This window comes from Electrophorus electricus, chromosome 17, assembly GCF_041902795.1.
Source record: "Electrophorus electricus isolate QZ-2024a chromosome 17, ASM4190279v1, whole genome shotgun sequence".
In the NCBI taxonomy this organism is placed as follows: Eukaryota; Metazoa; Chordata; class Actinopteri; order Gymnotiformes; family Gymnotidae; genus Electrophorus; species Electrophorus electricus.
The window spans coordinates 3,736,693-3,755,446 of record NC_137513.1 but is presented as its reverse complement, the minus strand read 5'-3'; the positions used below and the strand labels follow the sequence as shown (position 1 = coordinate 3,755,446).

Here is an 18,754-nt window from a genome sequence, read left to right as displayed (position 1 = left end):
CTACTGAGTTGTTCATATTCATTTGGCTGAAATCCAGTGGCAGGTTACATTCAAAAGATGTCAGTACCTCTGCTACTATGGAGGAGTATTTTGGCACATGTACACAGGAAGGTGAAAGGGAAGGAACTGATGTTAGCCAGAGAGCTCCTGCTAAGTGACTGAGGGTTAAAGAATTAAAGAAAGAAAAAGGAATTTGGAACAAAGTAAAAATGGCTAGGTGCAGCAGAGAAAGTAGCATGGAGCAGTTTTATTGATGACTTGAAAGGTACAGTGGCTGATTTGAAGGGAAGAGAGGAGAGTTAACTGATAAGCTTAGTTAAGGTTATTTATGATTATGGAATAGAACAACTGGAGATGGGTAGGTGAGGAGGAAAGAGGGTATTAATACATTGCAGAAAGTTTGCTGGTAGTATTGAGAGCAGAGGAAAAGAAAGAAGGAGAAGAAAAAGCCGTGATCATGTTGGGGGAGGCTAAAACCTGGAAAGAAGAACTTCGAGGGGCATTTCTATAGTGTGTATTGTGATAAAGATAAGGCGACGGAGCTGGAGCTGCCAGCATACGTTCCACCAGTGGGTGACAGAGTGGCAAATGGATTTTAACTCACTTAAATGGAGTGAAGTACATGACGTGGTTTCTGCACCAGGACATAATGAGGTTCTGTACTGTGTGTATAAAAGCACACCTGGTGTTTTGAAGTTTTTATTGAAGATCATGGTTGTAATATAGAAGAAAGGAGTTATCCCAAAGGAGTGGTAAAGAGCAGGGAGTATTCTTTTTCCACAAGAGATGGACGGTGTAGGTTGTGCAGTTTCCACCTATAAGCCTTCCTGAAGGGATTTCTTTAGTGTGATCGCTCAGAGATTTGACTATATGCGAAAGTAAATAAGTTAATTGATGCATCAGTGCAAAAACAGGGATCTCAGGGTGGCTGTGCTCTTTCATTATTAGCATTTCTGATGGTAATAGAGGTGATAATTATGGCCTGTGTGGGTTGTAGGTGGGGAGAGGCTGCAGGATGGTATTCAGCTCCATCCATTCAGAATGTACAAGGATGACATAATAATGCTGACAACTACTCTGCTATGTATCTGGTAGTTGCTAGAGAAGTTAAATGATAATCTTGCATGGGAAAGGATGAAAGTTAAACTCAGTAAGTCTAGAGGCTTGTCAGCTCAGAAAGGAAAATTTGTGCAAGAACGTTTCTGATTGATACCTCTTATAATGGAAAAAGCCAGTTAAGAATTTAGGTGCATGATGTAGTGCAGCACTGAGCAATAAAGAACAAGTTGTGCGGCCGAAGAAGGAGATGATAAAGGCTACTAATAGCACAGATGAATCCTTTTTCATAGGTGAATTGAAATTGTGGTGTCTACAGTGTGGCTTCACACATCATATTAGTTGGTCACTGAAGCTGTGTTATTGATGTTATGATTATTGTGGTGGAGAGGCTAGAGTGGTTTATGAATAAGGCTATGATGAAGTGACTAGGACTGTCATGCTGTTTAAGTACTGTGGCTTTGGATGGCTGCTGATGAGTTTAATTAAGAAATGTAAATGTTTTAAATTGATAAGGAAAGTCATGAGATTTAGTTAGGAGTTTGCATAGGGCAGGGGCAAAGGGGAAGGGCAGGACTTGAGTCAGGTGATTTCTTTAAATTGTGTAGTAAGGCAACATCACAAGAATGAAAGCAAATGAATACTAATTTTATTCATGAGCAGGAAGAGGAAGCGTATTGCACAAAGCAGCCTTGCAGGGGAAACAAGGATAAAGGCTTAGTAGGGAGCTTTTAGACAAGCTGGTGAGAGTTATGGGCAATGGATGTAAGTTTCGTTACATTTTTGCTTGGAGTGACTTATGATGCCTTCCCAACTTTGCAAAACCTTGGACGGTGGGTAGGAGAAGATTCTGGTTGTAAATTATGTGTGGGGGCTGGGATATTGAAGGGTTGCAGGGATGCTACACATCATGAGGCATAATTGGGTGCTTAGCTTCTTAGAATGTTTATATGAAAACAAGCATAAAGAGGTTAATTGATTGCCCATAAGTGTCAGTAGTAGAGCAATTAGGTTTGTGCGTGAAGGGAGCGGGACAGCAAATGCAAGGTGTAAATATCAGTAGATGGTCTGAATTATTAATATTGGGTGGGTTGAATTATTATATAAATAGAAAGCTACAGTTCCCAGAGTGTATATCGTTAACTACACTGAGGTTGGATAGGGAGTTACTCACAAAGTAAATGAATGGTTTATTTATTTCACAGCATTGAGCTGACACTTTTATTCAAAGCAACTTACAATTACGACTGAGTACAAATTGAGGGTGAAGGGCCCAATCATGGCAAACTGGCTGTGGGGGGGCTTGAACCAGCATCTTTCCACTTACAAGTCAAGACTCTTAACCACTGAGCTAGCACAGCTTGTACAGTGCACTGGTACATAGCTAACAACTCCATTCAAGGATGCAGCTGATGAAGCTTAAGAAAGGAAAAAGCTGAAATATGCAGACTTGGTGACTGAGGTCAGGTGTGTGTTAGGCTAACACAGACAAGCGCTAGTGGGATTTGTAGCTAAGTTTGCCACATCCTTGATTGTGGAATTTGGTTTTAGAGTCTGTATGCAAAGGGTAGCTGTGAAGAAATCAGAAGTCGCTGAAAGTGCTAGTCATCAGCAATAGATGAAGAGAGCAGTCTCTCTCTCTCTCTCTCTCAGACACACATACACACACACACACAATGTAAATTTCCCATATTTGGAGGTAAAAAATACTTTCTACTCCACTTGACAATTGTGGAATAAATACAAATATGCGATTTCTTTCTTTATATTACATATTTATACTGTATACAATCTGTTTCTGTGTTTTAAAATGTGATTCAGGAATGAATGCTGAATTGAGCTATGCGTGTGTGTGTGTGTGTGTGTGTGTGTGTGTGTGTGTGTGTGTGTGTGTGTGTGTGTGTGTGTGTGTGTGTGTGTGTGTGTGTGTAAGTGGCTTTGGGCACCAGAAATGTGCCGAGCTATACCCATCTCAATCAGCAAGGGATGAACTAAACACATTCCAAGCTCCAAGAACAGGTCAGTAAAACTGTCTAACAGATTTAGTTCATACGAAGCTGCACTAAACTCAAAGTACATATCTAAGAGCTGTATGTACCAAAGGTGAAATTAATGGCATCTCAGAGGTTAATCTGACCCAATACATGAGTCCTATCTGCCATATCTGCATTCTTCTAGCCGACCAGCTGACTCCGGTAAACTAGATTATTTGAATCTTTCAATGGTAAATGAGTTATCCAAACAATTAGGGGCAAACCTAGTGGCAAATATATAAAAAATTAAAGTGAGTTAAGAAAATTAGAGCAAGACACTTCAAAATACATAAGGATGTCCACCTTTAGAGTGTGTGATAGGGTATTTAAGATCATGCATCTCCTTCAGCTGCTCAGTGTTCACCCTTAAAATCAACCTTCTTTGTTGCATACATGTATTCATTATTATAAAGTTAATTTAGATTTTAAATATGTCATTTTGCTTAGCATCAAATGTACATCAGAGAAGGAATATAGTCTTCCATGACAACATCTCTTGTATATGACTAATGCCATGTAAACACATGAATGTATCTTTATACCTCTTGAGCGACCTTTTGAGCTACCTCAAAAGCTACAAAGCATCCAGTGTGTAAGGATACATTCACTATTGCTGATTGAAATGTTTAACTTAATTATGATGTGCATGAGTTAGGTTTATATGCACATCAGAAACAAATAATGAAAGTTTGTGTGTGTACACAAAGATCTGTAATACTTTTAATACCGCTCTGCCCACCATGGCAGTCACAGAGTCAGTCTGCACTGTGTACATTGGTTTTAGGAAACAGTTTACAAATACATGCAACATCTTGTTTGAATCTTGGTTTTGTGCTTAGTTGTGCCTCATTGTGTCTCCATACCTTATCCTACCATTTACTTTATTGGCATGTATAGTATTGTGTGGCCAAAATTACACCAATTAGCCATAACATTAAAACCACCTGTCTAATGTTATGTAGGTCCCCTTCCTACCAATAAAACAACTCTGATCTGGTATGGACCTCTTAAGATGTCCTGTGTTGTCTGGCAGCAAGATGTTAGCAGCAGATGCTTTAAGTGTTGCTTTAAGTACAGCCTCCATGGATTGTTCTTCCAGCACATTTCCCAGATGCTTTATTGGACTAAGCTCTGGGGAATTTAGAGGCCAAGCCTTGATCTCTTTGTCATTTTCCTTAAACCATTAGTGAAGAGTTTTTGAAGTGTGACAGGGCAGGGTCCATTACATTTATATTTATGGCATTTGGCAGATGCTCTTTTCCAGAGCAACTTATCAACAGATGCTCTTATCCAAAAGTGCTTTGTCATCTACTTACGGAATGCATCCTAGCTAGTACAATAGGTTAGAATCCAATACTAACCTAAGATGCTGCTATATGCATTATTCTGCTGAAAGTGGCCACTAGCATTAGGGAATACCATTGCCATGAAGAGGCCACTTGGGCTGCAACAATGTTTAGGTAGGTGGTACATGTCAAAGCAACATACATAAAGGCCAGGATCCAAAGCTTCCCGGCTGAAACATTGCCCAGAGAATCTTACTGCATCCGCCGACTTGCCTTCTACACAAACTGCCCCTTGATGGCGTCTCTTTCGTAGTCTTCTGGAAAGGTTTTCGATAAGAGTGTAATGTGTCTGTATATATTTCTCTGCACTCAGTCAAAACAGCATGTGTGAGATTAAGCACTAATGTTAGACCAAAAAGCTGGATTGCAATCGACGTTCAAGTTCAAGTTCATCCCAAAGGTGTTCAGTGGGCTGTGGTCAGGGCTCTGGGCAGGCCACTGGAATTCCTTCACACCATACCTGTCAAACCATGTCTTTATAAACTGTTCTTTGTGCCCAGGGACACAGTCATGCTGAAACAGAAAAGGGCTTTCCCGAAACTGATGCCACAGTGTTGGAGACATATAAAATAACCAAGGAAATCCCAATGTGATCTCAATGTTTGGTAGCAAGGCATTTTTTAACTAATTGGTATCAGCTTTATCAGCTTTCACAAGGCGTTAGTAATGGAGCTGTGTTAAATAATACTAATTTGATACTGACCCAGTTTGTGTGAAATGCAGCAAATATGAAAAAAGCAATGGATGGTACCAAGCATGGGCCGCATTGTGCATATGCTTCAGCTGTTGGGTCTGCTTTCTCAGCAGTGATTATATTATTCCTTTTGAGTGTTCTAGTTTTACTACTGAAAAGCTGCACCAAGTGGAATTTATATGCGCTATTTATATAGACGTCTTTTGTTGACTTTGTTATTTTGCAAAAATTAAAAAATTAACATTAAGCAACAGCTTGGATACAGGAACTTTTTTAATGCACTACAGAGCTATTCAATTGTCAACCATATACATTGGATTGATTTTGATAAGTGTAATGCACTTGAAGTATGCACTACACAATAGTATTATCTAGAAAAATACAAGTATCAGATCGTGACTTGATATCAGAAGATACTCAGTACTACATGACTCAGATTGGATTGGTGGCAAAAAAAAACCTTGATCGGGACGTTTCTCAAAATATCAATGCCCTAGCACTGACATTACTCATCACTGGAACCAAGGGGCTCAGACCATTATCCCCCTTATCCAAGTTTTACTGATGACACTGTGCATTCTGATTAGTAGCTAGCCTTCTCCTAGCATCACTTCTGATAGTGTGATTCATTACTCCAGGGAAAACATTTCCTCTCTTTCAGAGTCCAGTGTCGGCATGCTTCACATCACTCCAGCATAGTGCATAGTGACCTTAGGCTTGTGTGCTGCTACTCAGCCATGGACACACGTTGTATGGCGCTCCTGATACACAGTTGTTATGGTATTGTTGTTTCCATATAGGATTGGTGACTTTATGTGTCATGTGTGTCAGCACTCAGTGGCCCTGCCCTGTGAATTTTTGTGGTCTACAACTTTGTTGATGAGCTGTGTATTGTTCCTATATACTTCTGTTTCACAAGCACTTAGAGTTGACCAGCGCAGATCCATCAGAGCAGGAATTTGAGAAAAACTGACTTGTGGCATCCTATTACAGTGCCACGTTTAAAGTCACCAACTTCTTTAGAATAACCCATTTTACCCATCTATTATCAATAAGTGTAGCTGAAACAATAGGTGTAGCTGAAAGCATGCGGAGAAGTGTCCACAAACTTTAGGCCATATAGCAAGCCTACTATTACTGTGTGTAGTATATATTGCTGTCTTTTGTCTTGTTTGATTTTATACATTTTGAAATGTTTTGTTACGAGTTGTTTAATGTCTTTCACTGAGATGTGAGGAAAAGCTTATTACACAGGACATAATGACAAAAAGTCTATTCATTTCAGCTGAGTTGAACTGAGGTTACACTGAAAAAGCAATTCAGTACCTGTTTATGAATGTAAAAAAATAATCATAATAATAATGTTGTGGCCCTCCGATACCTTTTATTTAGTACCATCACAGCACTAATTATGCTAATTATGCTATGCTAAATGTATATACTCTCTCTCTCTCTCTCTCTCTCTCTCTCTCTCTCTCTCTCTCTCTCTCTCTCTCTCTCTCTCTCTCTCTCTCTTGCTCTCTCTCCATCTTTCAGGGGTATGGTGTGCACAGGCTTTGGAGGTATCAGTGGGGAAGGTTCATTTTGTTGAGGTGATGAACGGAAGCTCTGTGCTTTTACCCTGCACATACAGTAGCTGTATTGGCATTAAGAACTTGTACTTCAACTGGCAATACAATGACAATGGCACAATGGTTAAGGTGAGACATTCTTTAGTATCATATAATTTTTGTCAGAGCCCTCACAATTTCACATGCATTACATGAAAGCCATCACATAAATGCTCTTGTTAAAGATAAGGGCTGCTCAGATATCTGAAAACATCCTTTAAATTCAGATTTCAAATGTAATTTATTCATTGACAGTGTGGTACTTTCACAGCATCAAATCAAACAAGAACTGCTATGATATTTCTCCATAATTAGTAAGGAAGGTGAAAACATCCTTTAAATTCAGATTTCAAATGCAATTTATTCATTGACAGTATGGTACTTTGAAAGCATCAAATCAAACAAGAACTGCTATGATGTTTCTCCATAATTAGTAAGGAAGCTCTCTACAACAGATTTGTGAAGCTGTGATCCCAACTGAGCTTGTGGAGCCCAATGTGAAGATCTATCATGAGCGGGTGGAATTTGTGGGCTCCAGTAAGGAGAGTAACATCTCCATTCTGCTGTGGAACGTCACATTTGAGGATGAGGGCGAGTATACCTGCTTTGCCCGTAATCCCAAAGAGAAGGACCGAAACCACAGTGCTATATTTACCCTCATCGTGGTGGATCAGTGTAAGTCTTCCATATACACTGGCTAATTTCAAGGTTTAAAGGAAAAGTTCAGAGAAAAATGCTAACAGTGCTATCAATGAATGAAAGTAAATAGTCACACCTCAAAATCCTGAATTCTGAACTAACACTTACTCATTGATTTATCCAGTAAGACACTTGGGATGTTGCTGTACACCAGTTGGGGGTGGGGTGGGGTGGGGTGGGGGGGATTACAGAGGACATCCAGTGGGAGCAACTACACTGAACACTGAACACTTCAATGTTCTTAGTAGTCACTTTTTGGGCCAGTAGGCACTGAAAACATGGTTGTGGTCAGAGAATGTTGAGGCTGGTGATGGTGTCAGGCAAGGTCTGTGCAGAAGTAGGAATCTGAGACTTGATTTGGGATCTGGACCTGGGTTGGGCTGGAATGGCCTATATCCACATCAGAGGCTGAATGGGTGCTTCATCTAACCAGTGATTGGTGGGATCAGACAGCCCAAGTATATGACTAGACTTTATGAAAAGACTTGAGTCAAATTCTTTATGGCCACATTGGCATAGGTTCAACAGTAAAGGCTGCTGATTCTCTGGGGACTAACAGTTACATGGGGAACTCTGGAACTGGAGCCACAGAAAGCCAGAACAGGCAAGGGCAGAAAATTGTGACACACATTATGCTACAAATTATATTATGGCTATTAACTTCCATTCATTTTTAGCCATGCAAGAATGTTCATTTATGCTTCTCCTTTATGTCCAGCCCAAACTATTGTGAGATTTTTCAATGACCTTCTTCTTAAAATAGCAACAAGTTGGTTAGCTGTACTAACCAATGAGGAAATATCTCTACAAGGAGGCAGTCCTCTCTGGCAACTGTTTTGTACATGCATGCGGCACATAGAAGAGAAAGCTGAGGTTAAGAGGAACCTTTGAGGAAAGGTTTGGTTGGAAGACATGGGGTTGAGGGGAGAGGGTGGACTCTTTCAGTCATTAAGTCTATTCGAAGTTAGTAGGAACTGTAACATTGCTTAGAATAGCTTTATTTTGAAACTGAAAATTATGAGTTAGTTATGTGCTAAAAACCATGGGCTAAATTTTTGTAGTGTTATTCCTCATGTTTGTATTTTAGTTTCTCTGCTCTTAAATGTTGTTTAAAGCAAAAAGTAAAAATTTGGTCTCGTTTCTCTTCTTTTCTGTTGTGATCTTGACCACCAGTGAGGGAAGTTGACAACACCCTGACTATCATCATTGTATCTGTGATTGGAGGAGTCATAGGTTTGGTCATTATAATCATGGTGATAAAGGCAGTGGTCGTCCACATTCTCAACAAGGCCCAAGAGAAAAAGTAAGTAATACTAATATTTTTGCTCATTTAAACTGATGCACATACAGTACAGTTTGTAATATTCGGGCAGCAATGCAACTGGCAAGTATTTTTAAGCAACTTTCATGTGCATATATTTCAGAATACTGTCATATATGTGTGAAATGGTTTTGTGTGAAAAGACGATCTTGCCCATATGTGTCCTTAAGCACAGTAAGGTAGTATTTCTGCATTGTTACTATACAACACTTACACTGTAAAACACTGACACTGTTAAATAGTCATTTGTATCATATGTCTTAGGCAATAGAAACAGAAAGGTTAAGATGTTACAAGATGTATCTTACAAGATGTAGCTTATATTGAAAAAATGTTTAAGCGCCAAAGCAGTTTTTATTAAATGAAAATGTGACCATTGAATATACTTTGTAAATTGTTCATTAAAGCCCTTTAAGTTCATACAAAATGTCTGGACTGGAAAATGACAGACAACGTGCCGAGCTGAATACAGCAATTTAGCTTTACTGTCCATATATGTTCAAATATTTCCACATGTTCTACCAAAAATGTCATATGCCAACTACAGATTGGAGACAAAATAAAGAAAAAGCCTGATCTTGTGAACCATACAGTGAGAGCTCTAGTAGATATTAGAATGCACCACATAGCCACCAAACCTCATCAATATGGAAGGGTAAGAATTCAGGTATTTCCTTTAATTTCTCACATTATGTATGAGAATGAATGCAGTTAGTTTTATGGTCATTTTTGCTGTGGGTAACATATTGCTGTCCTGAGGAAGGAAGGTTGGAGATTCCCTGCTCTTATCTGCTGGTGTAACGATTGCCCGAGTGCTGCAGGGCACAGAACAGGATGCACAGACTCCCTCGACTTTGTGAAACATTTAATAACATAGAATGTAAAAGACAGTAGTGGCCCTCACAAATAGCATTAACAATGAACATAAACACACTTGATGCTAAGGATAAAGACTGTAACATTAACACAGGCTAGACAAACATGTGGGGGGATGCGTTCCATGACAGCTGGCTTCAACTTGACACTCCCTTGTTGCTCTCACCTGCTCTCACTGACTGCCAACCTAGGCCTTCATTTGGCCACAAAAAGAAAAAAAATCACATCTACCTGCCCCTGTCTTTTCATACTTAGTGTTTCCTTATGGTGGCTGGGAAGACCACTGTACTGTCTGCCAATTTGGCATGTCAGCAATGCCAAACACAAAAACGCATATATTGAATAACATTAGTGTTAGTATTTGCTATTGTTTGGTAACTTGCTTGCTAGCTGGGTGACTATTGTTAGCTAGCTTTTTTTTCAACAAAGAGCATGCAGCTTGCTAGTGTAATAGCAATTTAATCTCAACAATCCCTCCTTTAATTAGTTATGTATTTTTTGCTGAACCTTTTTATTGACTGGTGTGTCTTAATGTTAAAGTAAAGCTAGTTAAAATAATGGCAACTAACATCCAGTAACAGCTTCCTAATATTAGACAAACAGACGTTCTGCATCAGCAGGTAAATGTTCATTCAAATATTAGGTAATGTGTTGAATCATTCGTAATCTACCATGAGGTTTGCGTGGTTGATGATAAAACTATTTTGATGGCCTGTCACATTAGTCTGGCAACTCTCAGTTTGTGTGTGCACTGCAGCTGGTCTCAGGAAAGAAAACACTTTTAACATGGATTTCGCAGTGACATCAAACAAATGTGATGTTTTTTTGTGAATCTTTCCAAATTTAGCCAGTGAATTGCTCTGAAGCAATAAATGTCAGAACAGGAGCACTTCTGGGGCCAATCAGATTTCAACTGGGGCCAAAGGCCCCTGTGGCCCTGCCTGTGTATTTGCCTCTGTGGACAGCTGAGATGAAGATTTGGTGCGTTTATGATGTAAAGTGTGCTTATGATGTAAATTGTACTGTCTGATCTGTGGGACATGGTGAAAGTAGTATTAGTCTGGGGATATGAACAGCCAGGATCAGTATCAGGATGAGTTCTAAAGAGTAGAGAAGCATCTTAACTTTTGAATGGTGCTTCAGCTAAGGCAGCAATGAAGTTTTTCAAGGTCAGCGAGTGAAATGTTGCCTGGACAACATCCCACTGACCATGAATTGCTGAAGACAAGGCATAAAGCAAGCAGAAACTGGTTGCATTACAGACTTGGCAGGGTGTCAGCAAGGAAGAAATCTGAGTGACTGCTGACATGAGTGGGGTGCACAGGCTTTAGTTATTAGGGCTTGCCAACCCAGTATCTATACAGTCTATACATGAGAATTTCTGATTTGTCATTTACCTTCGATCACTTGAAATAACAGGATGGGTGAGTGGGTTGGGAGCGGCAAAAAACTGGTAGGAAATAAAAACCCTTAAATTACCCTTAAACTGGACCCCAGCTCCGTAATGGCTGCACAGTGTATAATATGCTTGATTTTTCCCTAAATTCATTTTTTAAACAATGCAGTATATTGCTGAGTCATTGGAGCTGGATCTGTAACCACAGTTTTGAGTTCTTTAAGTGGTATACAAATCCTTCTGCCTTTTTTCCAAAGAGCACAGATGATTCTTGGCCAAATATAGTCTGCCTCAGGCACTCATAGGTTAGTTATGGCAGTGCAAAGTGTATTATGGGCCAGAATTGTATTATTATGGCTTTTGGACTCTGGATCAGACATGGCTCAAATCCAGCCATACATCAGCCATACATCATTTTTGAGTGGCATTTAAATGTTAAACCAAAAGTAGTCAAATATCTATATTTAGTTGATATTGACATTGGACCAACCAAGCAACAAAAATACACCATCACTTCTGTTCTTCAACTCTGCATTTGTATCTCAAAGCAGCTTTGAATGTTTGATCTTTCACGTGAGAGGTACATTCACTGGGGAACAGGTCTTTACCCAACGAAGACTAATAATGGACTGCATTTTGCCTTTTATCTATTTACATATTTATTTGTATTGTTTGTTTCTATTTACTTTTTATCTCATCTGTTTTGTATTACAAAAAAGTCAGACAAAAAGCCTGAAAGTGGTCAATATCGTGACATTATCATCATGGGTTACAGACTTGTGGAAACTGCTCAAGATCACAAAATTACTTAATGGAAATGTTTAAATGAATTTTCATTAGTTGTCTGCTTAACTTCCCAGACAGCAAATGAAGTGAAGGCCCAGTGCTAGGCCACACTTCTTCCTACCAGCCTACATACAACAGTGGAATGATGGAAATGATTTCATCAAACCACAACTTAAACTCAGATTAACCATAACTCAGGTATAATTTAGGCCAAAAATCAGATACATCTCAGCCTTTATTAAGCCATGTAGTAGTAATCTTTATTATATCATTTTTGTGCCACAATTCTGCATGTTCAAGCAGATTCCCGTGTGTTGTACCACAGTGTTACAGATGAGCATTGCTGGGTTTTAAAGTTAAAGCAAGGAAAATGCTGCAAACTAATCTAATTAGGTTTGTCCACTGCAAGATCTTGGGCCGTTTTGGAGGGACCAGAGACGCAGGGGCGGGAGGGCTGAGGATGTATAGTTTGGTGGCGGCTGTGACGTGTTTGGTGACTTGTTGTGTAGTGCCACAGAATCAGGTGACTCACTAGTTTTTTTTTTCCACTGTACCACCAGAAGCAATGTATTTCCTAATGTTCATTTTGTAATGGATTATTAATGGTTATTATTAAAGATTATTAATGCTACATGTCGGCTAGATAAAAACAGAGGCAAACTCAGAATGTGATCAAGTCACAAAGCAAGTGAATATTTTTGAAATGAAAACAAATCACAGCAAAATCTATTTTATAAAAGCCTATTTTATAAAAGGAAAGGAAATGGACTTTAGAAATGGACATCCACTGTTATTTCAGTAGCAAAAAACTGACAAGTAAACAATTACTGTTGGGTGCTATTTCTTATTTAAAATCGGGAGGTATCTCACAAATAATACAACAGGACGCTATCTCTATAATTAATTAAACAATACTTTATCAGGTATTTTGAAGTGATACTTTTTTGTTGTTGTTGTTGTTATTGTAATTGTTGTTTATTTAGTTTACAAGTCATCAAGTTAGACTGTTTAACCTGAAACAACTTGGTCACAGAATTCTTTTTATCCAGTCAAATTATTTATCTCGTTTCCTGCACTGCATGGCACATCAATTAGAGAGAGGAAGAACAGAATTAGCTCCAGATAGCTAGGTTATTCTTATCCTAAAGATAAGAATATATGTTAAGAATATATGCTAAGTTATATGTTGTCACAGGTTACAGTAAGTGAATTCGTCAAGTGATTGTTTATTTTCTTTAGAGACTGATGGTAAATGCAGAAAGCATGCAGAGGAGGGCTGCTTTCAACTTCCGGTTTCACGCTAATGATCATTTTGTATCCTAACAGCAAGAAGAAGTTTTAAAAACACCAGGGTTACATTTTCAGGTATCAAAAGAGATAAGTGCTGTTGCACACCATACAGCCTGCATCCTCCCAAAAAAAGCTAATTATTTATATTTTATAAATCCGCAAATCTGTAAAGCTCCATTCAGGTCCAGGAGCAGAGTTATTAAGTGGCAATCTAGTTAGCTCTATGAAACCTCTTACCTACCCAAGCTTCTTAATGAGTTAAAGTAAGCTTGTTATTGTTTGCATATTAAACAGCTAGCTTGCTAATGTATCCTAACTGTTTAAGAGTTTGTTCTACAGTTGTAGTTAGATACCAGCTAATGTTTGTAGCTACCGTTAGCAATTGCTAATAGTTAACTTTGTAAATTAGTTCAAATAAATAAAATTACAATAAAATAGGGCATGGTTACCTTTTGAGAGTAATCTGTTTTGGAGTTAAGCTGATATAGGAATAGATGTATTCAGGTGATTCTGATTAACTTCAGTTAAGATAAAGTCTAGTTACCGTTGATACTACCAGTTTTGGCAAGTAACAGCATCACCCGATAGGTAAACCAAAATTTTATTTAGCCCATCATGTCTGTTAATTTCAAAATTATACTAATTAGAGCCACCTTGATTGACTTTGTAAATGGTTGTATAAAAGAATACTTTCATCAGGTTATCAAATAGCAACAACAAAAAAGTAATTGTCACTGTTCCAAAATAAATTACAAACAGATTTAAAGTATACTTTGATTTTGAACATAAAAATGTAAAGACAAGTAATGAACTTTACAGATGTAATAATGTGATATTTTTGCCTTGACTTATGGTTGGTAGGGTTTGATATTTCATGTCAAAGTTGCAAGATTATACTGAGAACATACCTTGACGAAGGCTGAGTTGTGGCTGTGATCTGGCCCAAATCATATTTAGAATCAATCTTAATAAACACTGAGATTTGGCTCCAATTATCTCGGAGTTGCAGTTTAATTTTGATTTAATTGGAGCTCTGTTCTGGAACCCAGTTTTAGACAAAATTATTCCAGGACAGTATATGGCCAAGCTGTAGTGTGAGCCAAATTTGGGACATCACTCATTTGCTATTTGTTTCAAAGGGAGCATGGGGGTTATAAAATCATGCAGAGAATTAAAGGATCTATTTTTTTAAAATTTGTATATATGATTATGTTAGAATTTCATAAACGCTCCTTGAATTATTTTTTTTTTCAGTCGGCTTGTGTAAGGTGTAAAAATGCTACAAATTAATGTTTCAATCATACAGGAAATCAGCAATCAAATGGTGAGAGACACTGTTACCTTTTCTAGTCACTTACATTAATGTCTCCTTATTTCTTTCTTCCTTGCAGTAAAGAGTGCCTCGTGAGTTCTTCAGGGAATGACAACACAGAAAATGGCCTTTCTGGTTCCAAAGCAGAAACCAAAGCATCACCAAAGGCATGAAAAGAGTGTGCATGTGAACAAATGTGTATATATATATATATATATATATATATATACACACACACACAAACACACACACACACACACACATACATACTGAGTGCATACAGAAAAAGCTATATCAATGGACTGGTTTTATTTTATTGTCTTATTGCAAATAACAAATGAAATGTGAAAATATTCAAATATATTTTAAATAGTGCTTGGCATTTAGCAAAAATAATAGTTGGGCTGGATTATACACCTTTTACCAGTGTTTATTTTAAAATATATTTTTAAAAAGTCCCACCGAGACCTGCAATTTGCTGTTTTACCTTCAGAATGCTACTCATGCATGTAATGTACTCTGCTCTGTTTGTGACACACAAATTATATGCACTGCCATTATCAGCAAACTGCCACACTACTAAATTAAACAGCACAAGAAATAAGTGATGTTTAAGACAAATTTTGAGAAAACACCAACACTGCATTCCAAAAGTTCCTATGCCTGCTTCTTCAGAGGCAAAATAAAGTCAAACTTCTCTGGAAGTAATAGAAAAAAGGTTTCTGTGAGATAAATTCACATAAAGTCAAAGGTGCCTCTGGAATAGAATTTATACCACAAATTTAAACCGTTTTAAAGTATGTGGCCCAGGTATCATCCAGACATCCTGGTCTGCATATGTGGCTCAAGCAGAGAAGAGCAACACGAGTACATACCATGTGATCTGTCCAGTATTATGTAATAAGGTTCTACAAATGATTAATATTGCTTTATTCATAGAGAGAACATTTAAGGGAGATCCAGCCCAGCATTTATTTTCTTGTTTTTTTGTTTTTTGCTTGTTTGTTTTTAGACCAGAGGGGTGAAACAAAAGCCATCCACTCCACAGTTAGAGCTTTTCCCTGCTGTGTCAAGTTCACACTATTCATGACTGATATTAGCTGATCAGTTTAAAATAGGTATGGTAAAGGAGGAGAAACTGTTTCAGTACATGAATGTCTAGGACAGTACAGTCTGACATCCCGCTTAGATAAAACACAGGTGCCTGCAAACGCTTCTAACTCCTCTTTGCTTCTGAGGAGCTTTTAACTGCTATGAAAAAAAAGCTTCTTATAAAGATAACTGTTTAGCATACAAAGAAAAAACATCTCCCTGCAAAAAATGAGAATGATCCTTTCTGATGCTGCTTTTAACATATTAATCAATACATTGAAAAAAGGAGCATGTGAATAATTGTCTACATGTACTGTTTAATGCTCATGCCAAGCTGAGTCTTCATTCAGCCTTCTCCATATGTCCAGGCTCAGAACATGGCTCAGTCTTACAGGATTTGTTATTTACAGTGTCACATCCTAAAATTAGCCTAATGTACTGTTTCCCAATCATGATCTTAGTGTACTTCTGTAATGGACATTTTAGAGCTTTTCCCCCTCTAAAAAAATCCATTTCAAATGAAGAAAAAGCTGATCAGTTGTATTAGATGTGCTGGAGAAGGAAACACATTAAAACACCCAGTACATGGATGCTGACGTGAGAGAATTGGGTTAGAGCCCCTAGTACAGTGTAAACCTGGTACCTGCTGCTGCTTTAATAGGCATAGAACATTAAAAATATTATAAAATTAGAACACTAGAACATTAGAAAATTAAAAGCTTAGAAATGGACCAGTGAGTGAAGCAGCTCCAAGTTCCCTGAATTTACTTCCTCCCGCAATTAATTAGTTAATTCATTCATCAAAACAACCTACAAGAGCTGATCAGATTTTTGGTTGTAGCATTTTGTGAACAGTTATTTGTCCTGTGATTCCAAATCAAAGCAACTTTTTGAAACCTCTTCAAAATACTCAGTGCCAAACAACAAACTGAGCCACCCAAGATGTGTCGGTGGTTCTAAATGTTCGAACTGGAGGGCACACAAGTAAACATTGCTCTCACAGTCACCAGTAATGAAAAAATAAAAATTGCAAACAATATAAATGTAGTATGAAGTATGCAAATGTAGTATAAAATTAATAATAAATGAGCACACCTGGAGCACTGTAATTAAATTAGTTAAAGTCTATTTTTAAAAAGTATATTTAAACAAGATTAATTGTATAGGTACATTTACTTTTAAATGAAATAACTGTTAACTTTAAAATAAAAATAGTTATTGATGGTTTTAAATTGATGCTTATTGCTCTTATCTAGTCTGATTCTAATTAAGAAGATTTTATTAACATTCTAATTTAACTTTTATAAGCTCCACCCCTTATAAACCCTAGGCATTAGTGTGTACTGGGAAGGCCTCATGCCTAAGGATACATTGTTCATCCTGACAAGCTAGGGCCCCATGGTACTTTCTTACAAGGTTCTACCTTACAGGCTAATACCCCAGGTACTACATTACAAGGTTCTACCTTACAGGCTCGTGCTCCAGGGTACTACCTTACAGGCTAATGCCCCAGGGTACTACCCTTCAGTGTATTACTTTACAGGGTAATTGTCACATTGCTGCTGGCCTGAGTGCTGATAGGCATGGAGCAGGACGCACAGACTCCCTCGAGTAAAACATTTATTAACGTAAAACACGAACAATAACGGTAGCACTCACACATGACATTAGCGACAGACATAACGATAGATTTAACTATACACAGGTTACATAACATTGAACAATGGATATACAAACGTTTAAACAGACTTCAGCAAACAATGACCAACATAGTGCATACACCAGCAGAGGTTTAAATAGACACAACGGTAACCCTATGCAGGTGCATGCATTTACGGAGGGCGTAGTTACAAATAGGGTGAACCCCCTTGCACGCTCCGTGCCATACCACGTGACTTGGGGGGCGGGGGGGGGGGGGGTGGCATCCCATGAGAGTAATGCTGTACTTTTTGTTTCTCAAGATGTACCCTGAGATTTATGTTGATAATTTGGGGCACTTTACTCATGTAAATATAGATTGCACTGCACAGAATGTAACTATAGGGTATATGTAACTTTAGGATGTATTGCAGACATTCTGAATGTCATGGAATAACTAGGATGAATCTTACATTGAGATGCAGAGCAGAACTCCTTTTAATAGTCTCACAGTATCACATTATGCTGTCCAGCCATCTCTCTAAAGTGCACATATATAACTGTCTTCCATTACACTTGAATGCCTATCAGAATTCAGTTCAGGGGCTCTGGTGGTCTCAGTTGTTTGAGATGCTGCAGACAGAGCAGTTTTCAAGCCTCAGTCCATCGTAATGATTTATCATGTGCTCAGTTTTGACGGTGAATGGGTTTCGTTCTCTTTTTTGTCAAACTGAAGCATGTGGACAGAAGACTATAGATATATGCTTTACCTCATGTCTTATAAGATGACAGCAATAACTGCAGAATGTTAATTCATAGATTGCAAACACTACGAAACATGTTTGTGCTGTACTGTTTCAGCACAACCTGCAAGTGATTTGGTGCCGTTCTGTTTGTCCAATGCAGTCATGTGCAATGTCTTATATAAAACCTTTATATTGACTTAGTTGGCATTAACCATCCCTGCTGTTGATGGCTTCAAAACTATGTGGAAACTCTGAAGGAAGAAAGACGATACTTATCAGTCTTTTTGTCTGTCTCTGTCTCTCTCTCTTCCCCTCTCTCGTCTTATCCGTCTCTCTCTGTCTCTCCTTTTCTTTTCATTTTACCTAATTTGCTCTCTGTGTGGGCAGGGGAACTCTAGTTCATTCTAAGTTCACCTATTGCAAAAACATCAGAATCATGATACTTTTGGTACCATCTCAATTGCCATACCCAATTAGAAACTACAAAATCAACTCAAAATCGTATGGCGTGAATATGGATGAAAAATTAATGCATATTGTTTTGGAAAAAAAAACCCCGAGACTATAGTAGAGATTGCCATGTATCTTCACTACTAAACCCTTTTGTTGTTGTTGCTCTTGTTATTTATTTTATTGTTTAAGTATGCCTAGGCATTAATATGCTTAATATAACATCATATTACATGATACAATTTCTAAAGTGAATCAATTAAGCATGTTTTAGCAATTATAGGCTTAGCATAACATCAGGTAACAGGATAAAATTCCATAATAAGCAAATTCTAAAAAGTTTTTTTTTTCTTCCAAAAAAGCAATAGTGTTAAAAGATATTTGAGTGCCTGCATGTCTGAAATCCATG

The 18,754-nt window shown here is 38.0% G+C and overlaps 1 protein-coding gene across 3 annotated transcripts in view; it reads left to right on the top strand.

Moving 5' to 3' along the window:
- scn4ba (sodium channel, voltage-gated, type IV, beta a) overlaps positions 1–18,754 on the top strand; it is a 30,391-nt gene that overhangs the window by 10,295 nt on the left and 1,342 nt on the right. For all 3 annotated transcript variants that reach the window (XM_035534510.2, XM_035534511.2, XM_035534512.2), the window contains exons 3-6: positions 6,666–6,829; positions 7,195–7,414; positions 8,612–8,741; positions 14,499–14,586. In XM_035534510.2, the coding sequence (XP_035390403.1) occupies positions 6,666–6,829; positions 7,195–7,414; positions 8,612–8,741; positions 14,499–14,586 (602 nt within the window). The remainder of the gene's footprint in view (positions 1–6,665; positions 6,830–7,194; positions 7,415–8,611; positions 8,742–14,498; positions 14,587–18,754) is intronic.